General features: G+C 49.0%; 1 protein-coding gene across 1 annotated transcript; it reads left to right on the top strand.

Annotated features, from left to right (window-relative positions):
- The first annotated feature begins 3,290 nt into the window (after positions 1–3,290).
- Rhod (ras homolog family member D) lies at positions 3,291–16,183 on the top strand. The gene is made up of 5 exons (XM_051193576.1): positions 3,291–3,496; positions 9,679–9,766; positions 10,391–10,500; positions 15,073–15,207; positions 15,596–16,183. Exons 1-5 carry the CDS (start codon positions 3,365–3,367, stop codon positions 15,761–15,763), a joined length of 633 nt encoding a protein of 210 aa, XP_051049533.1. The 5' UTR covers positions 3,291–3,364; the 3' UTR covers positions 15,764–16,183.
- The last annotated feature ends 9,437 nt before the right edge of the window (positions 16,184–25,620 follow it).

The following is a 25,620-nucleotide window of genomic DNA, read 5'->3' as shown; positions in this document are numbered from 1 at the left end:
TGTGTTTGTCCAGCCAGGCTGTCAATTAGACATAATATCCGGAACCACAGCTGGCGCCAGTCTGTGATAGTCTGGGGTACAGAAATGGGTCCGCTGTGTTCCCTGCTCTTGAGGTGGTCATGGCTCTGCTGAAGACCTGCATCACCAAGAACAACATTCCAGACAGACGCTGGCCCCACCCCTGCTGCAGTTCTGAGGTCTGCAGGGCAGTCACATGCCACACAGGCTTCATAAAGAATTCTGGGCTCGGGATTGATGGGGCCTGGAGGGGGTTGAGTCACCCTCAGGCCGGAAGTCAGCAGCAGCTACAGTAAACAGAAAAACAGCAAACAGCACCCTGGTGAGGCCAACTGTGTGGCCTGGGCCACCTCCCCACTCCAAAAATAAACTTCAGAAAACAGTGCAGTCCAGAGTCCAGTAATGTCAGATTTGGGAAAATTCCTGGCCACCAGGGCAGATGGCCATGGGTCAATGACTGACTGACTGATATGCCTCTTTCAGGGGCCTGAGCATAGAGTGTCGGTGAGGCTGGGCCAGACATGGGGAAGACCAAGTCTGGCTCTGGGTCTTAGTGACTTAATCTAAACAGCAACCTCCCCCTGGGGTTCAGTTCTCATCCACTGAGCCTACCTCACAGTGTGAGAACTGAGAGCAATAATGCACAAGACATAATATTTGGGGGCAGCTTTAGCGTCTCACCTGGGTCCGTGTGCCATTGGCCTCTTAAGTATTATTGGAGCTTAAACAAGAAGTTACAGTTTTTGCTGGGCGGCGGTGGCACACACCTTTAGCCCCAGCACTCAGGAGATAGAGGCAGGCGGATCTCTGTGAGTTGGAGACCAGCCTGGTCGACAAGAGCTAGTTCAAGCCTCTGAAGCCACGGAGAAACCCTATCTCAAAAAAGAAAAAAAGAAAAAAAAGTTACACTCTCCCAGGCCTCGGTTTTCACCTCTGTAGAATGGAGCTAGCAACCCCTGCCTCCTGGTGGACAGTCTCTGCATAGCAGCTACCACCCATCAGTGGGTGCTGTTATTATTAGGAGGTAGACAGAGAAACTGTAGTGTGACAGTTGTCAAGTGTGTCATTAGAGTGATTATCCCTATAGCAACAAAGGCCAACCGCCCCTGCCTGACTCTCAGCTTCCTCCACCCTTGGTCTGGCTCCACCTGCCTCCCAGGCTGGCCTGGTGACAGCAGCGGCAGGGATGACTAGGTTGACAACTGACTGGAATGGGGGGAGCAGGGCCCCTCCTCACCACTCCTTAGATGGAGCATGCTGCTCAGCTACACACCCAGTCTCGTGCCATGTCCTGCCCAGCCCTGTGGCAGTTTCGGGGAAGGGGCATCCAAAAGGTGGAGCTGTCCTGGGGAGGTTCCCTCCATGCAGCTGACCTCTGGCCACCGCCCTGAGGGAAACTGGAAACTGCCTCCTTGGGACACAATGAGGACCAAGAGGGTTGAAGGTTCTTTTCACCTGATTTTGAATACCATAGGAGGTGACATCACCTCCAGTGTGGGGGTGGGAGGTGAAACCCAAAGATTTCTGACTCTGTTCTACTTAGCTTCCGTGTAAACATCCAGCCTAAGGGCTGGGGAGACAGGGAGACCCCTTCTCCCTCTCTTTTTAGACAGGACACCCAGCCCAGCCTGGCTTTACGCGTTCTGAATAGCCGAACTCACATTGACTGAACTTCTGACCCTCCTGCCTTCACCTCCCCAGTACTGGAATTTCAAGCATGCACCTCCAAGTCCAGCTTTTGTGGTACTGGGGATGAAATCCAGGCTTCCATGCATGTTAGTTAAGCATTCTAGCAAAAGAGCTATATTCCCAGCCTACTTATGCCCACTAAAAATTTTTAAAAATGTATGTGACCACAAAAAGGATGTGGGACTTAGAAGTCAGTAAATTTCCAGTTCAATATTGGATTTATTCCTGAAATCCAAAATGCTCCACCGTCCAGATACCAGCTCCTCAGCCAAGCCCCGCCCTCTATCCCATCGCTGGGAAGGTGGGCGGGGCTAATTTAAACCAGCCTTTTCGATGTTCTCTTTGATACACCTATAACTTTTTCTTCAAGACTCCACCTCTCCCGTGAGAAGGTCCTCCCTGCCTATCCCAGGTGAGGAGTCCCTTTGTCTTTCTCCTGTCCTGCCTCAGGTAGTTCTCACACTGATGTCTCCCATTCTGGGCTTCTCACAGTAGAGGTTTTGACTTAAACAGTGCAGGGTCTCCAGACTGTTTGTTTGTTTGTTTGTTTGTTTGTTTGTTTTCGAGACAGGGTTTCTCTGTGTGTATCTCTTGCTGTCCTGGAACTCACAGAGATCCACCTGCCTCTGCCTCCTGAGTGCTGGGATTAAATGTATGCGGCACCACTGCGGGGGCCCCCAGACTCTTAGAAACTAAGGACCATCTGTGTTGACTAAATATTATATCAAAGATCCCAGAGGTTAAGATGGCCCAGAGGTTAAGAGCATTGGCTGCTATTCCAGAGAACCCAGGTTCTCCCACGTGGTGCTGCATAACTGTAACTCCTTATTTTCAAGACTTCCGAGGGCAGAGGGCAGCAGGTACGTGGCGCACAGACATACATGCAGATAAAACACCCACACACACAAACATTTTAAAGTAAGTATTATACTAAGAACCACTCGTGGCATCAGCCATATGCCACAGCTTGCTATGAGCTCCATAGTTTTCCTTAGGTCACTGCCTTCCTGGGTGAGAGAGTAGTAATTCACTTTCATTGAATATTGCTGGTGATGGCCAAAGAGGTCTTGTAGTGACCCACAAGAGCATGCCGGGGCTAATCCCTTCTCATCTGACCTACATTTGGAGGAAGCCTGAATTGTTAGGTCCCCAAGCACAGAAACTCATATTCATTCATTCATTCATTCGTAAAAGATCACCTCCCTCCAATAGCGATGGGCCAGGCCAGGTGCTTCTTCCCTCCCTGTCCCCAACTCCTCTCCAACTACCTGTCTACTTATTTTTTTCTCCCAGAAGCCCTGGGTGCCCTTTGGAGGCATAGGTCTCCGCCCACCCCTGTGGCCTGAATGACTGCGCACAGTAGGTGCTCCAAAAGTGTTTCTTGAAAGGCCAGATAGGACGCCAGGAGACCGTACCCTAGGAGCGCTCTACGCCTGGCTGGCCGCCGCACCACCAACCTGGCCAGAGCTCTCACCTGAGCTGGGTGTCCCCCGCCCCCCCCAGCCGCCTCCTGCCCGGGCCGCCCCGCTCCCACTTCCTCCTGCCGCCCCGCCCCTTCCACATTCCTATCCCGCCGGGCCAGCCCCGCGCCCGCCGCAGCCAGCCCGTCGCGCACCTCCCGCTGCTCTGCGCACGGCTGACCGCTCGCCCGCCCGGGATGAAGGCGGCCCAGGCTGCGGGAGAGGAGGCGCCGCTAAGCGGGTGCTCGGTCAAAGTGGTCCTGGTGGGCGACGGGGGCTGCGGGAAGACATCGCTGATGATGGTCTTCGCCGACGGGGCCTTCCCAGAGGTGAGTGCCCTCACCCTTGGCCTTGCGCTGTCCCCGCGCTGGGACACGCCAGTGTGCGGGACTGCCGAAAGCTGCGTCGAAATACCCAATTCCAGCCTCCTGGAGGGTTCCCAACAGAGCCTGGGGTCGAAGGCAGAGTTTTTCAGATCTAGCCAGTAGGATCGAAATGAGACTAATGGCACTTAGGGGGAGGGGTGTCACAGGGACTGAATTAGGCCACTTGGGAAAACAGCAAATCCTAAGAGATCAATTGGTGTCGCAACTTGGCTAAGAGAGAGTGAGGACTTTGGAGCCAGACTGGCAGCAGTCAAACCAAGCCTTTGCCTCTTACAGCTGTGTGCCGTTGGGCAAGTCCCTTACCCTCTCTGTGCCTGTTTCCTTATCTGCATGCATGATAGGGCTGACAGTCCCTTCCCGAGTTCATAGGAAAGCTAGCGGGTAGAGAGAGGTCAAGAGCTCAACTTCAAGTCCTCATGCAAGAAGGGCTCACTGAAAGTAGATATATGATGTCCCTTGTGAGGCACAGCTCTTCTCCAACCCTGGCCACTATGGTGCAAATCCCATGCTTCACCATGGACAGGAAAATGGGGAACACAGACCCTTTTCTGAAGAGCCCTGTTCACCTCAATTTGCTTTGACTCTAAGCCTCAGTTTCTCAGAGCAACCTCATGGGAGGGAAGGGAGTAGGGAAGGTGAGGCAGAAGGCTGATGGACAGCTCAGTGCAGTACCTGGTATGGCCTGGGCTTGTGACTGGGACTGTGGGGTCTCCAGGACAGGCTATCCAGGCAGCTCAGCAGGCCCAGTGACCAGAGCAGTGCCGGAGCCCACTTTCTGTGCCCCCATGAGGAGTGGGATTTCTAGGTGCTCCTGAGTTTGCCTCCAACTGCACTTCTTTTCCTTCCCTTCCCTACATCATTCCAGCCTCTGGGATTGCGCAGAGCTGGGCCGTCTAATGGAAGAGTCCGAGAAGCTGGTTGGCAAATGGTGCCACAGCTTGCTTGCCACTCTATACCAGTTTTTATGTTTTTGGACCTTAGTGGTTTCTGTTTTGTTCTTGAGACAGGATGTTACTGTGTAGGCTTTGAATGCTCAATCCTCCTCCTGAGGGTTGCTGGGATTACATGTATGTGCCACCATACCCAGCTCGGAGCCTTTGGTTTTGTGGTTCGCAAAACTGACATCACCTCCTTTGAGCAGTTACACACTTTTTTGAAGTTAAGGAGATAGTTTCCAGGTCTCTAGGTGCTGCTCATGGAAACCCGACTAGTGTGGTAGCTGGGAATCAGAGGAAGGCAGCTGGAGACAGAGGGTGAGGGCTCAGCATCATTGTCCTGGATTCTAGATTGTGACATTGACTGCGGGGGGGCCACACTAATTTCATATTGAAGAACCTTTGAGCCCATGAACTATGTATGTTTTACCCGACACCTTGGAGTGACAGAAGAGCAGAGTAGTGACCATGGGGGTGGACCAACCTTGTCCTTGTTCTCCTTTTGTCCGGGAGTTCCCTAGCATGAGAGAGCGAACTCTTTTTAGTTAGTTATCAAGCTAGTTTTGTCTTTGAGACAAAGTCTCCATATGTAACCTTGGTTCATCTCAAATCCTCCTGCCACTGCAGTGCTGGAATTATAGGTATGTAACATCACCACATCCAGTTGTTGTTTTGTTTTTCTGAGACAGTGTTTCTCTGTGCATGTAGACCTAGCTGTTCTGGAACCCCATCTGTAGGTCAGGCTAATCTCTGACTCAGAGATTCACCTGCCTCTGCCTCCCGAGTGTTGTTTGGTTTTTGTTGTTGTTGTTTGCTTGTTTTTTTGAGACAAGGTCTCAAGGAGTCCATGCTGACCTCATATTCAATGTGTAGCCAAGGATGCCTCCTAATCTTCCCTCCACTTCCCCAGTGCTGTGATTACATGCAGCACCTTTTGAGGAGAACATGGGGATAGCTCAGACCTGGAGCTCAGGTTGTTTTGCCCTCCCTAGGGCACTTCATGACCTCTGAAGTCACTACTGCTATCTGTTGACCCAGCCTCAGCCTCTTCTGCCTCAGGCAGCCCTAAAAGCCCAGGGAGACAGCAGCCTGGAGGCTTTAGGTCCTGTAGTCTTGTGGCTCTCAGATTGCAGCAAAGGGCAGAGAAGAGAACACGCTGGAAATGTGGAGCAGCCTCTGTGACCCTCACTGGCTGTAACCAAACTTAAAATTCAAGGCAGAAGGGGTAAAATAGAGTTTATGGGTCGCCAGGCGTTGGTGGAGCACACCTTTAATCCCAGAACCTGGGAGGCAGAGGCAGGTTCATCTCTGTGAGTTTGAGGCCAGACTGGTCTACAGAGTGATTCCAGGGCAGGTTCTAAATCAATACAGAAAAACCCAGTCTCGAAAAACAAAACAACAAAAAGCTTATGGGGCAGGGAAAGACATCAGTCCCCAAAAAGTCTCAGCTGGCATTGAGAAAGCAACCATTCCTAGTAGCCTACAAGACTGGGCTAGGAGATGGGAGAGAGCACATAGCCTGCAGAGCCAGCCAAGTCCAAAGTCCTTCTCAGTCTGCTCCTGTTTCCATAGGCGTCCTGCCTGGGGAACCCTATCCTCATTCTATTGTGGTCACCTGTCTATGAACCCCAGGAGGGCAGGCCTGGGGCTGAGTCATCTCCATCCTGGGTTAACCTAGGCCAGCCCTGTGTCTCTGACTGAGCAAAACTGAATAGATAAGATTAAGCACTTCTGCCTGGGGGGGGGGGGGTCAAAGACCACCACAAAAGGTATAGATAAAGTCACATTCCAAAGCAAGGGTTGGGACAGTGACACTTCCCAGTGACTGGTAACACAGCCCCTTCCAACTCTGTATGATGTCAGAAGCAAATATTGATGACCTCAGAAGAGGCAAGTGGCTGGTGTAGCCCCTGAAGGCCAACAGCACTGACTCTGCTGCCCGTGCTGTGCGGATGCCTAGCCCAGCTGGTGCATGGCCCCAGGCAAGTCACTTTCCTCAGAGCCTCTGGAAGTCTGCTGAGGTTGTAGGACTCCAGGAGAGCCTTAGGGAACAGTGGGCTGGGGCCATCTTCACAGGCTTGTGAAGCACTGGCCTGTGTCTCCCAACAGCTTTGTTATGGGCCATTCTGAAGCTGCCTCAGGAGAGGCTACAGTTGGGGGTGGGAAAGGGAACACCCATCCTGGGTGGGCTGGTGTGGATACTGACAACCAGGTAATTAGTGACCATCCATTGTGGACCAGGTCTTCCCTTTGCAGCCTATGGTGACACTCTTTTCTCTTAACCAGTGATGGTGCAGGCCCAAGGCCACACACAGCTGGTGGCTGTCAGAACTGGGAAAAAATGTCCAAGGGAAGAGGAATCCAAGCATGTAAAGAGGGGTAGGAAGGCAGCTTGAGCCCTTGTCTGTTCCTATCCACTCCTGTTGGCTTAGGGGGTGACAGAGTAGCCATGCCAACTTCTCCCTTTTTCTCCCTCTACTGCATTGCCTCCCTTGCCCTAGAGAACATACTGACCCATCACTATGACTGCCCCTCCCAACTGACTAGGGCCTGACTAAGAGCACTGGCAGGCAGTCTGGCCATCAGAAAGACAGGCATGAGGTCCTCCTGAGTCATAGGCAGGTAGAAACCCTGCCTGACATGGAAAAAGAAGAGACTGGGTATCCCCATATTGTGACCCTACCAGCAAGCCCTGGCCATGTGATAGAAGCCTAAGAGGTTCGATACAGGAGGTTAAACCTGGAATGGTGGCTCATGCCTGTTACCCCAGCCCTCAGGAGGCTGAGGTAGGAAAATTGCAGTAATTTCCAGGCCATCCTGGGCTACACAGTGAGAACCTGTCTAACAAAGAAAGAAAAAGGAGAGAGGGAGGAGAAGATGGCTCATCAGGTAAAGGCACTTGTCACCAACCATGACAACCTGAGTTCCATCCTCAGGACCCACATAGTAGGACATCACAGACTCCTGAGGGTTGTCCTCTGGCCAGTGGGTCCTCCGTCATGTGTGCCTTTCCCCCAGTAAATAAATGTAATTAAAAATGAACAAACAAATGGGCTAGGGATAGAGCTCAGTTGGTAGAGTGCTCACCCAGCATACATGAAGTCCTGGGTTCAATCCCCACCATCACATAAACCAGGTGTAAACTAGGTGCCTGCCTGTGTTTGTAGCTTTCAGGAGGTGAAAGTCAGAGGGTCTTAAGTACAAGGTGTTCCTTTGCTATATAAGACCCTGATTCATATAATAAAACAATAACAAGACCAGGAGGTCCTGGGCTGCTCATAGCAAAAGGGTCCAGATGTAGCAGAGGGACATGGCAGGTAGGTGTGGGGCCTTGGGAGGGACAGGAAACAGAAGGGGGGCCCCAATGCCTTCTGAACCAGGGAGGCCAGCCAGTTTCCAGGGGACGCCTAGGATGGGATAAGGGAGTATCGTCAGGGTTTCTATTGCTGTACCAAAACACCATGACCAAAAAACAAGTTGGGGAAGACACTTCCATGTCACTGTTCATCATTAAAGGAAGTCAGGACAGAAACTCAGTCAGAATAGGAACCTGGAGGCAAGAGCTAATGCAGAAGCCGTACTGACTTGCTTCCCATGGCTTGCTCAGCCTACTTTCTTATAGAACCTAGGACCACCAGCCCAGAGATGGCACGATCCACAATGAGTTGGGCCCTCCCACATCAATCACTAATTTTAAGAAAATGCCAAGCCAAGCATAGTGGTACATGGCTTTACTATTTTTGTTTTATTGTTGTTGTTTGTTTTTGTTTTTTTGTTTTTGTTTTTTTGAGACAGGGTTTCTCTATGTAGCCTGGCTGTTCTGGAATTCATTCTACACACCAGACTGTCCTCAGTCTCACAGAGATACACCTGCCTCTGCTTCCCAAGCGCTGGGATTAAAGGCGTGCTCAACCACATCTGGGAGACAGGAGGATCACACTTGAGTCTGAGATCAGCCTGAGCTAGAGTGAGACCCTGTCTCAAAAGGCACAGGGCCTGGAGATACGGCTCAGAGGGTATAGGTTCCAACCATCAAGCCTGGTGACTCCAGTTTAATGTCCACATCACATGGTGAGAGGACAGAATCGACTTCTGTTCCTCAGACTTCTGTTCCAGGCGTGTGTGCGCACTCTAAATGTTAAAAAGAAAAGAGACCGAAAACAGCAGGGTATGGTACTGCACACCTGCAACACCATCAGTTAGGAAGCAGATGGGAAGGTGAGGAGGTCAAGGTCATCTCAGGGACACAGTGAGATTAGGGTGTCCTTAAAGACTACACAAGACCCCATCTCAAATAAAACATAAGCCCCACAAGACCCCCAGTACTCCGTACATGTACATACCAAGAGTTATGGTGGGCACAGTAGTGCACACCTGTAACCCCGGCAGGCTAGTCTGAACTACAGTGTTAGACTCTGTCCTAGGAAAAGAATAACAGGACTAGAGAGATGGCTCAGTGGTTACGAATACATACTGCTCTTGGAGGACAGTGGTGTGGCACACCTTTGATCCCAGTCCTCCAGGGGCAGGCAGATCTCTAAGTTGAAGGCCAGCCTGGTCTATAGGGAGAGTTCCAGGATAGCTAAGGCTACACAGTGAGACCCTGCCTGGAAGAAACAATGAATGAATGGGTGAAATAATTTTTTTTTTAAAAAAAGGGATAGTCATGTTAATTCCAGCACTAGAGAGGCAGAGGCAGATGGATTTACACACTGAGTTCCAGGATAGCCAGGGATATGTAGAGAGACCATCTCGAAATAAATGAATAAATAAATAAATTTTAAAGGAACTAACTGCCTTAGTCACTGTTCTTTTGCTGTTTAGAGACCCCATGACTAAGACAGCACCTATAAAAGAAAGCATTTAATTGGGGGCAGAAAGCATTTAACACATGGGGTGCTTGTTTGTACCAGGCTGTGTGCTAAGTACTCTGCCTGAACCATTTCACTGATTCCTTGTAGCGATATTCTACCCCTACCACAAGCACTTCATCTCTCCCTTTTATAACGGAAAAAAATAAGACCAGGGATGATGGGGACCTTCCTGGCACCAGGCCTAAGCCTTTCCCCAAGGCTGGTCACTGACACTGGGATCCTTCTCAGAAACAATCACAATGAGGGGTTGTATGTACCCAGGGGTCTGTCTGGCACCAGATCCCTCAAAAGTTTCCTAACTGTTCTCTTTCTCCAGAGCTACAGCCCCACAGTGTTTGAGCGCTATAATGTCACTCTGCAAATGAAGGGTAAACCTGTACACCTCCAAATCTGGGACACAGCAGGTAGGTGTTGGCCTGCAGGAGGGGCTGGAAAGAGAAGGGGAGTCCTAGTGCCTTCTGAACCAGGGAGGTCAGCCAGTCTCCAGGATATAGGCACTGGCATCAGAGGGTTCCCAGGAATCTGAACCTTCCGCCTGTATGTGCCCACTCCCCCAACCCAGGGCAGCCTCAAGAGGTCCCAAGCTTTGCATCCTGAATTTAGCTTCTCTAAGACCCCCTGACCTTGATCTGTGCCCTCCAGCCTCCTGGCCTTGCCCATACATGGGGTTGTTAGCTCAAAACTCATGGAGACCCAGCAGCCTCCTTATAGCCGACTGCTAAGACCCCTTTGTTGGGGTCATATCTGTCCCTGCCCTCGCTGCACAAGCAAAGGCAAAGTGGGTTCCTAAGCCTGGCCTCTGCCTCACGCTCACTCCTTGAACAGAGTCTTCCAGAAATTATTTCACCAGGCCAAGGTTGCCACACAGACAAGCCGTAAGAGCCACCCCGAGGGGACATCCACATGCCACACAAAACTCGACTCTACCCTCTAAAAGCCCGTATCTGTTAAGGTGCCTTCCCTGATGCTGGGGAGATGCTGAGAACAGAAGGACTAGAGAGGGTGAGTGACTCCTCTCCTTCACCTAGGGCAAGATGACTATGACCGCCTCCGGCCCTTGTTCTACCCTGATGCCAATGTCTTGCTCCTCTGCTTCGATGTGACCAGTCCAAACAGCTTTGACAATGTCTCCAACAGGGTAGGTGCTGGGGTGAGGGAGTTGTAGCTTCAACATCCAGGCTACTGCTCATCACCTTATGAGTTTGAGAGGCCAGCCTGATTTATGTAGTGAGTTCCAGGGCATTTGGGGATACACAAAGACATCCTGTCTCAAAAGCTGTGTGGTGATAGTGAATGTCTTTAATTCCCAGTACTTAGAAGGCAGAGACAGGCGGAACTCGGTGAGTTGGGCCAGCCTAATCTACACAGTGAGTTCCCGGACAGCTGGGACTGTTACATAGAGAAACCCTGTCTTGGAAAAAAGAAAAAGAAAAGAAGCGAGAGAAAGAGAGAGCATGTGCTGTTTGTACAACCAGTTCCCAGCACCTACTCCCAGCTCAGTCACCTGTGACTCCAGCTCCAGGGACTCCGACGCCCTCTTCTGGACTCTATAGCCACATACATAAGCATTATTTTAAAAAATACTAGAGGAGCTAGAGATGGATGTCTCAGTAGCTGAGAACACTCATTGCTCTTGCAGAGGACCCATGCTCAGTTCCCTGCATCTGCAGCCATCTCTAACTCCAGCTCTAGGGGATCAGACACCCTTTTCTAAACTCCACAGGCATCAGCCATGTATGTGTTATATACATCCAGGCAAAACATTCATACATGAAAGGGGGCAGCATACATCTTTAATTCCAGCACTTAGGAGGCAGAGGCAAACAGATCTTTGTGAGTTTGAGGCCAGCCTGGTCTACTAAGTGAGTTCCACGGTAGTCAGGACTGTTACACAGAGAAATCCTGTGTTGACAAACCAACAACAAAAACCAACAACAGCAACAATCATACATATAAAATATACTAAACATTTTAAAATAAATATATTTTTTTAAATTGCTGGGGCCTGGAGATGGCTCAGAGGTTAAAAGTGCTGGCTACTCTTCTAGAAGACCAGGTTCAACTCCCAGCACCTACACAGTGGTTTATAAAGTGCCAGGCATGGTAGTGCACACCTTTAATCCCAGTACCCAGGGAATAGAGGCAGGTGGATCTCTAGGAGTTTGAGGCCTGCCTGGTCTACATAGTCAGTTCTTGTAGTTTATAGTAAAACCTGTCTAAAAACAAAAACAAGCAGGTGAATCTCTGTGAGTTGAGACCAGCCTGCCAGCCTGGTCTACTAGTGCTAGTTCCAGGACAGCCTCCAAAGCCACAGAGAAACCCTGTCTCAAAAAAAAAAAAAAAAAAAAAGAAAAGAAAAGAAAAGCTTGGCAGGCCATAGATGAGTCTGCTGGGTTTTTATATCCATAGATGATGTGGGGTCCAGAACAGGGCACCGACTTGTCCAGGGTCATGTGTCTTCTGACTCTCTCCAGTGGTCTTTCTCTTCTGACTCTACTGACAATACTGGGTGACTCAGAGGCTATCTCCCTAGCCTGGGCCTGCTCGAGATCACGTGAACTATCAAGTCTAGCAGCTCTCAGCACTCTGCTGCATGTTTTCTACTGCTGATGGTCAGCAGCATCTCATGATGCCCTAGAATCAGGAGGGTTCCCAAGGCTGCCTACCCTCAAAGGTTAAAGAGGTAATACTCTGACCAGCTGTGGCACAGCTCCTCACCCACTTCTTGCCAAGAACTCCAAAGAAGCTATACATTGAAAGGTTCCCTTAGGCGATAAAAGCATTAGCAATGACAAAAATAAAGATACGGCAAAAACATTAAGAACTTGACATGTGAACCAGGCTTTGGTGGTGCATGCCTTTAATCCCAGCACTCAGGAGGCAGGGGCAAGCTGATCTCTGTGAGTTCCAGGCCAGCTTGGTCTACAAAAGCAAGTTCCAGAACAGGCTCCAAAGCTACAGAGAAACCCTATCTGAAAACAAAACAAACAAACAAAGAACTTGCCATATTTTCAGTAAAAGTGGGGAAAAGGACTTGCCAAATAATGGGCACTGTTCTGGCATTTACATGGATTTGTTCACTTAACCTTTGTGACAACCATATAGAGCCAAAACACTGTCACACTGTCATTCTTGGATTTAATCACTTTCGTGTGTGTGTGTGTGTGTGTGTGTGTGTGTGTGTGTGTGTGTGTGTGTGGTTTTTCAAGACAGGGTTTCTCTGTAACTTTTGAGCCTGTCCTGGCTCTCCCTCTGTAGATCAGGCTGGCCTCAAACTCACAGAGATCCGCCTGCCTCTGCCTCTGCCTCTGCCTCCCCAGTGCTGGGATTAAAGGCATGCACCACCACTGGGCAGTGTCTGCATGCATTCCTTCAGAACTGCTTGAGCACATCTGTGAACCATGCCACGTTATGGGCATGAGGGATGGAGAGTAGTAGTGGTTCCTGTGATGCAGTGGCAACAGTGGGTAGGCTCCCAATCCTCCTAGTAGGCAGAGCCCCAGATTTGCTGATGGATGAGAGAGAAGTTGGACCAGAGCAAGCAGAAAACAGAGTCACTATTTCCCCAGGATGAGGAGCAGCCTAGGATGGGGGGGGGGGTGTCACAGGCCTATGGTAGCTGGAATCTTTGTGTTCCCTGGAGGAAGTGTGGGGCTGGCCAGTTGGGTAGGGTACAGCCAAAGGACACGAGGAGGCCACCCAGAGAGCCAGACCAGCTAGGAAGAGAGGAGACCATAGGCTGATGATAGAGGAGGGACAGGATGGGATGGAGCCAAGAGAGCCAGAAGAGCAGGTCCTGGATCTAGTGCAGACTGCTCTCAAGGAGATGCTCCTGGTCTCTAGGTTCCCATAGGCTCAACCTAGCTGAGGCCTCACAGTTGGGTTCATGGAGCCACTCTGTAGCCCCTTACCTAGGACAAACTTGGTGGATTGTAAGTTTTGGAGAGCCTCTACCTGGGTGCCATTAGGTCTTAGAACCCAGAGAATGTTAGGAGCTTTTCCTGAGTGGCCCACCAAACAGCCACGTACTCCTGAAGATGAAAAACCTCCGCATCCCTGATGTGTCAGATATGTGGTCAAAGCTAAAATAACTTAGCCCTAGTGTCTTAAGGGCCCTCCCTCCTGTTGATGCAAACACGAGGTCTTCTATGTAGTCCTGGCTGATTTTAAACTCAGAGATCTGCCTGTCTCTAACTCCAGAGTACTGGGACTCATGGGGTTAAAGGCATGTGTCATCACCACACCCAGCAAGTTTTTTCCTTCCTTCTGTCCTTCCTTCCTTCTTCCCTCCCTCCGTCTCTCCCTCCCTCCCTTTTTTGTTTGTTTGTTTGTTTTGTTTTGAAGCAGATCTCTCCATCTAACCCTTGCTATACTGGAAATTCACTATGTAGGCCAGGCTGGCAGACCAGGCTAGCCTTGAACTCACAGAGATCCTCCTACTTCTGCCTCCCGATTGCTGGTATTGAAGGCCTGCGCCACCATATCTGGCTTACTTACTTTTAAATAAATGCATATTTGGCCCATTTTGGAAGGTAGCCAAAAAAAGCCCTTACCTTCCTAGGGATGGAGGGAGAAGTTGAACTCTGGGCCCCACCTCCTGGGCTCAGATCCCTTCATTTCCAATTGAATGACCAAGGATAAGTTATAAAATCCTCTGTGCCTTACTGACTGCATATATAGAGCAAGCTCAACTACAGAACCTGCTAGTGGGGAGGGCTGGAGGGGCACTAGCTGCTCTTCTAGAGGGTTTGATTCCCAACACCCACATAGCATCTTACAACTGTCTGTCACTCCAATTCCAGAGCATCAGACACCCTCCAAGGGTACTAGGCACACATGTTGCACAGATATACATGCTAACCAAAAATAAAATTATAGCCAGGCATATTGCCACACACCTTTAATCCTGGCACCTAGGAGGAGGCAGAGGCAGGCAGATCTATGAATTCCAGGCAGCCCTGGTCTACATAGTAAGTTCCAGGACAACCAGGGACACGTAAAGAGAACCTGTCTCAAGAAGAGAGAGAAAGAGAGAGAGAGATCCTGGTCAATGGTGGTGAATACCTTTAACCCCAGCACTCCAGAGGCAGATCCCTGTGAGTTTGAGGCCAGCCTGGTCTATAGAGCTAGTTCAAGGGTTTTGAAAAACCAAACATAAATACATACATACATACATACATACAAAGTATTTTGTCATCCCTATGTGTTTTTGTTTGTTTGGAGACAAGGTTTCTCTGTGTAACAGCCCTGGCTCTCCTGGAACTCACTTTGTACACTAGGCTGGTCTCGAAATCAGAGATCCACCTGCCTCTACCTCCTGAGTGCTGGGATTAAAGGTGTGTGCCACAATTGCCCAGCATCCCTATGTTTTCTTGATACAGTGTCTCAAGTCTTGAACCCTCCATGTAGTTGAGGATGAATTTGAACTTCTGATCTTCCTATCTTCATTTCTCAAGTGCTGGGATTACAGGCCTGGTTTATGCAGTGCCATGATTCTAAACCATGGCCTTGTGCATGCTAAGCAAGCACTCTATCAACTGAGCTACATCCCAAACCAGGGCATGGCAATTTTAAATGAGAGACTACTGAGTACTTGCTTCCTAAATGTTAGTTCTGCTCATTGTCTTTGTTAGAGTTTTATTGACAGAGCAAAGTGTCCCACTGAGGGTCAGAACTCCCCCTGGCTCACACACAGCTCTTCCCTCTGTAGTGGTACCCAGAGGTGACACACTTCTGCAAAGGAGTGCCCATTATCGTCGTGGGCTGCAAGACAGACCTGCGCAAGGACAAGGTGCTGGTGAACAAGCTTCGGAAGAATGGGTTGGAGCCGGTGACCTACCACAGGGTAGGAAGCTAACCCTCACTCGGGCCTGGGGGAGGGAAACTAAAGATACTGCTCTACCGCGCTAGGCGTGTGACACACTAGGCAGGAAGTCAGCAATCAGGAACCGCCAGCACTTGGAAGCAAAAGCAGGATACTTTCCAGAAGGTTCTCTCAGGAAAAGGATGAATAGAATATGTATAGCACAAATGGGGCCCCTGAAGTCCATGTTATTTGGTCTTGGGCCCTTCTCTGCAACACACAGGTTAGTTGCCCACTAAGGGTACCTTAGAAAAGCCCCCACTTCCTACTATTATCCTCAAGACTCCTGGCCAGAAGGGCTGAAAAGAGATCAAATGTGAGTTTCACCCTGCACCTCCAACTCATCGTAGCGTCTGTTTATCTCTGGCAGGGCCACGATATGGCAAGGTCAGTGGGAGCAGTGACCTACCTTGAGTGTTCGGCTCGCCTCCATGACAACGTGGAAGCTGTCTTCCAGGAAGCGGCCAAGGTGGCTCTCAGCAGTCGTGGTCGTAACTTCTGGCGGCGGATTACCCGGAGTTTTTGCCTGGTCACCTGACTGCTTTGGAACTCACCTTGCCTCCCACTTCCCTCAGCTGGAGAAAGACCCGGGAGCTGATCTGCTCTGTTGGCTGGGCAGGACCTAGTCCCCAGGCTGAGCCCGTAGAACCGCACCTCCACAGATGGGCTCTACTGAGGCCTGGTCCCTGGTCCCAGGAATTCTGGGACTGAGACAGAAGATTCCTAGAACCTTAGCTCTGGGACCATTAATAGACTCCCTGTGCCCAGTCCTGGACTTGCATCCTGAGTGGGGTTTGTGCAGTCTGGTTTGGCGCCACCTTGTGGCTATTTTGTGAGATGTACCTACAAGACCTACATTTCTTGGGACCATCCTGCCAGGGACAAAACTCTGCCCCTTTCCTGGTCATCCTATTCATCCCATTGATAAGTATAACAATTAAAATAACATCACTTGTTATTTGTGTCCTGACTCTTGCTTCAAAGTATCTTTTCATATGACTAGATAGGGAAGAGCCCACCCTCCTAGACCCTAGGGTAGGACTGCTAAGAATCCTATCTTTATCACTTCTAAGACCTTGTCAAGATGGGAAGCAGACACTGGAAAGCCCCTAGTCTCTTGGAAGCTTAAAGGCTCACAAGCCTGAGTATGTATGTAGGGAGCCTGCAGAAACAAGAGGCAGCCTAGCAAGGTGGAAGAACTGATTCCCCAAAGTTGTCCTCTGACCTCTACATATGCACTGTAGAGCATGTGTGCACGTGCGCACTCCTGTGCACACACACACTCGCACATACACACACACATACACGAGTGTGTGAATACTGTAGCTTAAGAAACCTGCTCAAGCTGGTGTGCTTGTGGGGTCCGGTCTGGCAAGGCTGATATTTGTGAGGCAAATGAGTTGGTGTTGACATGCAGAGTTTGAATTTGCAGGGCTGTGGGCTGGAAACTCGGGCAGGGTTTTTGGATTGCTAACTTGAGGCAGAATTTGTCAGGAAACCACAAGGCCCACACATACTGAGCACCACCTGCTTTTAGGCTACCAATTTAAAATTATTTTCTCATGTATTTATTTGTGTGTGGGGGGCATGCCATGACTCACATGTGGAAGTAAAAAGATAATCCTCAAGGGTCCATTCTCTCCTTTCACTATGTAGGTCCCAGAGATCAACTCAGGTAGTCAAGGCTTGGCAGCAGTTTCCTTTCTCTGCTGAGTCATCTCACTGGCACCCAAAGTCTACCAATTTAAATGTAATTACATCTACTCTTTCTTTTTAATAGAAATGGGTTTTTGGGGGCTGGGCGGTGGTGGTGCATGCCTTTAATCCCAGCACTCGGGAGGCAGAGGCAGGCAGATCTCTGTGAGTTCAAGTCCAGCCTAGTCTACAGAGCAAGTGCCAGGATAGGCTCTAAAGCTACACGGAGAAACAGAGAAATCCTGTCTTGGGATAAATAAATAAATAAATAAAAAGAGGTTTTTGTTTGTTTTCAAGACAGGGTTTCTCTGTAGCTTTGGAGTCTGTCCTGGACTCTATCTGTAGATCAGGCTGGACTCAAACTCACAGAGATACTCTTGCCTCTAATTCCTGAGTGCTGGGATTAAAGGTGGGTGACACCACTGTCTGCCTGTTTGCATTTTTCTAATTTAAAATGTTTGTTTTCTGCTGCCAGCAGGCTCTCAGCAGGTCAGAGAGACAGGATTTCTCTGTGTTTTGCCTACATTATATGTGTACCATGTGCAGGCCTGATGTCCACAGAATACAGAAGACTGTCAGTCAGACACACCACACACACACACACACACACACACACACACACACACCCCCGCCCAGACTGAAGTTACAGATGGTTATGGACTGTATGAGGGAGCTGGGAAACCACTCCAGATGCTCTGGAAGAGTGGCCAGTGCTCTTAACCCCTGAGCCATCTCCATCTTTTTTGATTTTTTTTTAATTCTATATGTGCTTATCAAGTTAATTGTTAACATTATATATATGTGTGTGTGTATGTGGGCACATATTGCCATGGCAAAAATGTGGAGGTCAGAGATCAATTTTGTGGAGTTGGGGCTCTCCTACTTTTATGTGTGTTCTGGAGATAAATATAAGGCAAGAGCTTTTCTGTTACATCATATGCTTATGTTCACAACGACTTAGGAGGCTGGAACAAGATGAAGGAAGAGCTATTTCTGTAGCCCAACAGTGGGTTTGGGAGGAGGATTATATATGAGTGTGCTTAGAACTGAACTTTTGTCTTCACACATTCAAGGCAGTACTCTACCACTGAGCTATATTCTCAGCCCTGAAAGGTGAGCAATTGGATTAAAAACCCAAAGTGGAGCCAATCAGCCCACTGGACTTTTCCACATGAGCCCAATAGTGCTCACCTGCTATGGCTCAGCCCTGTTACCTGAACTGTGATCCCTCACCTGGAGGCCTTTTGAATAGAGCTGCTGAACTGGATGCTGGTGGCTTGTTCTCACTGAGTATCATATATATAAACCCAAGGTTTAGGTTCACTACAGAATGTGATGTTCCAGCTCAGGGCTCAGCAACGTTAAGAGATACGTGCTTGGATTTAGTTGATGGAGCTTACCAAAAGCCTTGACTTTCTTCAGATTACAACAGAAGAAACTCAGATTTCAGCCCAGAGCACCTGGACAGAAAACAGACCAATTTCTGCTCTGACTACTGTTTCATGGTTGGTGCAGAAAAAGACTTCAAGCATGAGAATTGCTCATTCAAACCAAACATGTAGATGGGCCAGAGAAGTGGACAGCAGGGGCTCAAACCACATTCCAGCTGGACTTCAGGCCCTCTTCAGCCCCTTGCAGGCATCTCAGTGCTATTTGGAGAGCACTTTCTTGCAGAATCAATTGTAAAACTAAAATTGAATTCACATTTACTTAAGGCCTTAGCACCAGGTGCCAGACACTATGTACAGTCCTTTTCTACGATATACCTCTTGTAAAGCTCATGGGTAAATAAGATGGAGCCCCTACTGCACCCACCTCACAGATGAGGGGGCAGAGTTGGGCCAGGATTAATCTCAGGACTGTCCAATATACCTGCATCAGACCTGCCAACCCCATCCCTGGGACCCTCAGCTGTCTACCCTTTACCCCAACCTTGGGCCTTGTCTATACCAATGTGTCTTGACCCCAAGAAGTTCACAGTTTAGGGAGAAAAATCCCAGATCTGCCTTTCTTCAGTTGAGAGAGCCCCACCTTGGCTCACCATTGTCACCTGGAAAGAGCAGGTGATTGGGCCCAGATCCCAACCAGTTTGGGAAGTTTGGGGGTGGGCAGAACAAGAAGTAAGGACCTTGAAAATAACATGCCTGAATTTTAAATTCAGCTCCCAAGCTAGGCACTGGTGGCGCATGTACGTTTTTAATCCCAACACAGCACTCTATTCAGGAGCAGAGGCAGGCAGATCTCTGTGAGTTTGAAGCCAACCTGTTATACAAAGACAGTTCCAGGACAGTCAGGGCTGTTACACAGAGAAATCCTGTCTCAAAAGACCAAAAAACAACAACAAAAACACCAATTCTCACTATCCCCATTCCCCCATCCTCCCGGGCACACACCAGGGAGACAGGACTGTCTCAGGTTCAAGACCAAATTTGCTACAGGGCAAGATCCTGTCTTTAAACAAACAAAAAAATTAGAGACCATCTAGATGATTCACTGGGCAGAGACTGTTGCTGCCTCCATGTGGTAGAAAAAGAATCAAGTCTTTGACTGCCACAAGCTTGCCCTCAATAAACGTGTGGACACACACAAAGAAATGTAATTTGAAAAACAACAAAAACACTAAATAAACAAATAAAAACAAAGAAACCCAAAACACAAATAGTTCTAGCCATGTCCAAAGGGTGAGTGGGCTGGAATTTACCAGGATTCTACCAAACCCCAGGCTCTGAGGAGGTGCCTTGTTATATCCCCTTTAGAGAAGAAAGTAAACAGGGTCTTGGGGCCAGAGCATATCAAACTCAGTATTTGGAATCCCCGATTCCTTAAATTCCTGGTCCTCAAAATACCCCATGATACATTACCTTATTTTTGTTTTTCAAGAGAAGGTTTCTCTCTATTGTTTTGGAGCCTGTCATAGAACTAGCTCTGTAGACCAGGCTGGCCTTGAACTCACAAAGAACTGCCTGCTTCTGCCTCCCGAGTGCTGGGATTAAAGGTGTTTGCAACCAACGGCAAGCTTGATATATTATATTTTTGTTTTGTTTTTGTTTTTCAAGACAGGGTTTCTCTGTGGCTTTGGGGGCTGTACTGGAACTAGCTCTTGTAGACCAAGCTGATCTCGAACTCACAGAGATCCGCCTGCCTCTGCCTCCCGAGTGCTGGGAATAAAGGCGTGCACCACCACCCGGCCGATATATTACCTTTGTAAAAATATTTTTTTAGTACTTTATGTGTGAGTATTTTGCCTGTATGTATGTCTGTGCACCACTTGTATGCAGTGCCTGAAGAGGCCAGAAGAGGGCCTCAGGTATGGCAGTTAGAGTTGTGAGCTGCCTTGTAGGTGCTGAGAACCAAACCTGGGTCCTCTGGCAGCACAGCCAGTGTTAATCGCTGAGCCACCAGTCTACAGCTTCTTGAACTTCTCATCCTTCTGTCTCTATATCCAAAGTATTGGGACTACAAATTTCCACTATCACCTGGTTTATTCTTTGCTGGACATCGGATCCAATCCAGGGTTCTTGGTATGCTAGACTAGCAGGCACTACACCAATAGCTACAACACCCAACTCTTGAGTTTTTGGGTTGTTTTGTTTTATTCTAGGCTGGTTCCAAGCTACTTATATATTTTAGGATGATCTTGCACTCTCACTCTCCTTATTCTACTCTGGAAGTGCCAGGAAAACAGGTGTGCATCACCCACCAAGTTTTTTGTTGTTGTTTTATTTTTGTTTATTTTTGGTTGTTTCTTTTCTTTTTCCTGTTTTTTTTTTTTTTTTTTTTTTTTTTTTAATTTTTCAAGGCAAGGTTTCTCTGTGTAACTTTGGAGCCTGTCCTGGAACTAGTTCTTGTAGACCATGCTGGCCTCAAACTCACAGAGATCCTCCTGCCTCTGCCTCCCAAGTGCTGGGATTAAAGGCCTGTGCCACCATCACCTGGCTGTTCCCCCCTGCCTTAGGATTTACTTTTATGTTCATTGATGTTTTACCTGCATGCATGTCTAATGGAGGGTGCCTAATCCCTCAAGTTACAGACAGTTGTGAGTTGCCATGTTGGTGCTGGGAATTGAACCCTGGTCCTCTGGAATAACAGCCAGTGCTCTTAACCCCTGAGCCACCTCTCCAGTACTGATTGGTTGATTTTTAAGATTTTTAAGTTATTATTTTTATGTGGGATGTTTTGCATGAACATATGACTGTGTACCATGTGAATGCTTGATGCTTACGGTACCCCTGGAACTGGACTTACAGATGGTTACGAGCTGCCATATGGATTCTGGGAATCAGACCTGGGCTCTCTGGAAGAGCAGTCAGTGTTAACTGCTGCCTGAGCCATCTGTGCAGGCTGTGGTTGTGCCACCATACTCAGCTGTGTCCCATTACTAATGTCTACTGCATGGTAAGAATGAGGAATGCTGAGGAGCGGCATTCCTCTAGCCCTTGCCTCCTGTGGCCTAGGGCATGCCAAGTCCCTAACCTCCAGGTTCTCACCTCAAAAAGGCAAAGCTACTACCAGAAGAAGCACAAAATCCAGACAGGAAACCATAATGCACCAAGCCATACACAGCCTCCCCACCCAGAGCAGACCCAAAGTCCCCAGCTGTGCCTTGGGCTGTCCTGGGTCTGGCTCCAGCCCACTTCCTCTGACCTTATCCCAAGAGCACCTGACCACACCTATTCCAGCTGCACACACAAGGCCACACTCACAGGGCACTGACCTTTAAGCCATGGACCAGGCTGCCCCCACATCCTCCTAGTGATAAGGTACCAAGGTAGTGTGGTCCTAACTTCTCCCTATCACCAAATTCTTTAGGGTCCAACTCAGACACCATCTTCTCCATTTTCTCCCCCTCTGAGCACCCATGCATAGGCCAAAAAGAGTGGTCTCTGCAAAGCCCTTTGCTAAGGATTCTGGGCCTTTCTTCCCATGCTGGATCCCCTTGGATGACAGCTCTGGCTTCAGGGCAAGGCAGAGTGTCTGGGAGGGTGGAGGAAGACGCCAGAGACAAGCTGGGCAACTGCGGCCATCTAGACAAAAAGAGCAAGTCACTACAAGTCAAAACTTGGTGACTTCTGGGCTGGGAAGCCATCCGTGACAGTGGACTGTGAGAAGGGTGGGGACTGAGAGTGAGGGAAGAATGTGGCACAGGTCAGCCCCACCCCCGCCCCAGTGCTTCAGCTAGTCCCCTATGGCAAGCTGGCAGGACCAGTGGGCCTGACGGTGGGACCCAACCTGAGAGGGTACTACCCCAAGAGCCACAAACCACAGTTCCTCGGCCCAGCCTTGGGGTTGTCTGCTGGAAGGCAGGAGGCAGGGGTAGAGACCTGGACATCTCCAGGACAGGCCACTCCCTGGCATCCTCTGGGTGGAGAAGGCAGAGCCTACACTGAGTCACAAAGCTCTCTGCCCAGGCTGAAAGTAATAGCTGCAGATCATGCCACCCTTCTAAGCTCTCTGGCCTCCTTTTACATCCCAGGATGAACACTCGCAGCCCCAGGAAGGCATTCTGAAGCTGAAGGCCAGGGAGGGAGTCAAAGAACCTGTGATCAGGCCAGAGAACAGCAAGATTGAACATGGGAGAAGCCTACTACACACCTCTACACTGGGAGGGTGGGGTGAGGGTGTTCACCCTGCAGTTAGATGCTTCTGAGGAACAGGTTAGGTAAAAGAAAGGGATTTTCCGAGCTTCAAATCCTGACTCTGGAGCAAAGCATGGTAACACAGGGCTACAGTCCTACTACATGAGAGACAGAAGCAGGAGGACAGCTACAAGTTCAAAGTCTGCCTTGTCTCCTTATCTGTGTAGCAAACTGGAGGATAACTAGGGCTACACAGTGAGACCTGCTCTCAAAGGATGGACTAGAAAGATGGTAATGACCCCAGAATCCCAGATCTCCAGAACTCACATAGAGGAATAGACTCAAGTTGTCCTCTGATGGACACATGAACATCATAGTGCGCACACACACACACACACACACACACACACACACAATAAAAATTAAAGAAGTCATAGCTTCACAACTGACCAACTGTGAAACCTTGCTTGTGTTATTTTGTGCTTTTGTTGTTGGTGGTGCTTTTCTATGCTTTTAAAGATGTATTGTGTGTTCATGTTGGAAATATATGCCTAAGGTCAGACGAGGACATTAGGATTTCTCTATCGCTCTCCATCTTGTCCATTCAGGAAATATCTCTCCTTAAATCTGGGACTTGCAATTTTTTTTCTTTTTCAGCTAGGTGGAAAGCCAGCAAGCTCCAGATAGCCTCTTGTCTCTGCCTCCTCTTAGAGCTGGGGTCACAGATGTGTGTGAGACATCTGGCTTGTTATGTGGATTCTGAAATCCAAGCTCTGTACAGCAAATGCTCTTAACCCGAGTCATCTCTCTAGCCCCTCTTATTTCTTTTTTTTTTTTGAGATACTGTCTCACTATGTGTAGCTCAGACTGGTCCTGTAGCAGTTAAGAACACTGGCTGTTCTTCTAGAGGACCCAGGTTCAATTCCCAGCATCCACAAGGAGGCTGACAACCACCAGTAACTCCAGTTTCAGAATATCAAACACCTCTTCTGGCCTTAGTGAGCCACAGACATACATGCGGTACATAGACTTGAATGCAGGCAAATCACCCATATACGTTAAAAAAATATCTAAGTTAATGCTAATAGTGTTCACTTACTCACCTGGTGTACACTGGTGACCAGTTATGAAATACAAAATAAATGTAATTATTTATTGTGCAAGGTTGCTCTGTAAGCTAGAAATCATAGCAAACATGAGTATGTTCAAGGCTGGTCCTCTCATCCCAGCCTCGGAGAAAGGACACTCTGATGCTTCTGGAGCCTCTGGGAGGAGAGGACATGAGGCCTTGCTTCCTGCTGTAGGTACTGAACGCTGACTGTGACAGGGATGGCAGAACATACAGCAGCACGTGTCCCTTGTCCTCCAAGTCCCATCTTCAGTTCTGCATGACAGCTTTGTGGACAAGATCACCATCGGCAGGAGATTGGCCTGTGACATGACATTTGCTCTGCAGTCCATAGCACAGCTGACTTCTGGTGCTGAAATCAACAGGATGGAATGGAGGCACTTCCTACTGAATAAAAGGACTCCCTGTATCTGCACCAGGGCTGTTCTGGAACTGCTGTTCCTGTTTGTCTCAAGAAGAGTATTATTAGTTGTATCTGGCTGGGCAACCTCAGTGACATTTTGCCTTCCTGCCTCCACTGGTACCCACAATTCTTTACAGATGAGGAAACCAAGATTCAGGGGGACCAAGAACAATATCAAAGGCAGTGTGAGGCCAGCCAGAGCTGGGTGCTTATTAGACTCTGCACAGGGAGTCATAACTCCTCCCCGCCAGTGTAGCTGGATCTTGACCACTAGGGGGCAGCAGGGCCCAGGAAGAGCAGCATTTCCTGGTTACCTGAGGCCAGCCTGTACAGGTGTGATTTGTCCCAGCATTCCATTTCCTAGCATACTATTCCCACTGGTTATCATCAGAGGGGCAAGGCTCACCACCAATAGTTTATTGAAGAAAACTACCCAAGGTCCAGAGTGACCCTGTGAGTTGACTATTTGGTCAGTCCAGAAGAAACCTAGATCCCCTAAGTCTACAGGGCCTCTCTGCATTTGAATCTGAACCCTGTATTTAGCTACTACAGACAGCCCAGGTAACTCAGTGTAGTCTCAGATCTGTCCATGTAAATTAGGGGAGTAGTGACTGAGGGCCACTAGTCCTGCCCACTACCAACTCATCCCAGCATAAGAAACATAGGGAAGATGATTGAAATATTTGTATACTTTTACTTTCTGTTTGTTTGTTTGTTTTGCCAGACAGTGTTGCTCTATGTAGCCTTGGAGCCTGTCCTGGAACTTGCTCTGTAGACAAGGTTGGCCTAGACTTCACAGAGATCCAATCCACCTGCCTCTACCTCCTGAATGCTGGGATCAAAGGGAAAGATTTGTATTAGGCAGGGGACGTAGGTCAGTTGGTAAAATGCTTACTTACTATGCGCTACAGTTTTGGATTCAATTCTCAGCACCACATAAACCTGTGTTGGGAAAGTCCCCTGGACTGGTCCATGGGTGTTCTTTCTTCTGTACTCCCACCAGTGTTGGTAAAGAGCACGTGCCAGGAGGTAATGCTTCTCATCTGGCCCACTACAACTGGCCACTTCAGAAGCCTCCAGGTTTCCAATGCTATTCATTCACCATCCTGCATCCTTCCTGCTAGTCAAAAGGGAACTGCTTGATGAATACTGTTGTCACTGCCATACCCCAGGTCCAGCTCTTATAAAGTCCCCATTCTTCCCCACACCCCTGGCCCAGGGGTGTGAACCTGTGGTCAGATCTCAGGTTTTAGCAGGATCTCAGTAGGGCCCCTATTACCCTGTTTTGTTTTGTTTTTTCAAGACAGGGTTTCTCTGTGTAGCTTTGGAGTCTGCCCAAATTCACAGAGATCCACCTGCCTCTGCCTCCCCAGTTCTGGGCTTAAAGGTGTGCGCCCCCCCCACCAACGCCCGCCTCCATTATCTTGTTATCAGTTCCCAACTCTGTGTAACACCACTGTGAGCCCCACTTGGATGGCCCCAGACCATGATAAAAGATCCTGGTGACAGCAGCAGGTCCACAGACAGCTTGGACCTTTGTTCCTTTCCTTTTGGAGACAGGATTTCATGTATCCCAGAAAGGCTTTGGATAT

This window comes from Phodopus roborovskii, unplaced genomic scaffold, assembly GCF_943737965.1.
Source record: "Phodopus roborovskii unplaced genomic scaffold, PHOROB, whole genome shotgun sequence".
NCBI classification, from domain to species: Eukaryota; Metazoa; Chordata; class Mammalia; order Rodentia; family Cricetidae; genus Phodopus; species Phodopus roborovskii.
Note: the sequence above shows the minus strand (reverse complement) of the source record. Positions and strands in the feature narration are given on the sequence as shown.

Excerpts from the sequence above, each read along its gene's own strand:
- Rhod (XM_051193576.1), top strand. The coding sequence starts at position 3,365 with ATGAAGGCGGCCCAGGCTGCGGGAGAGGAGGCGCCGCTAAGCGGGTGC. Across the intron at positions 9,767-10,390 it reads CCAAATCTGGGACACAGCAG|GGCAAGATGACTATGACCGC; the intron begins GTAGGTGTTGGC and ends TCCTTCACCTAG. Across the intron at positions 15,208-15,595 it reads AGCCGGTGACCTACCACAGG|GGCCACGATATGGCAAGGTC; the intron begins GTAGGAAGCTAA and ends TATCTCTGGCAG.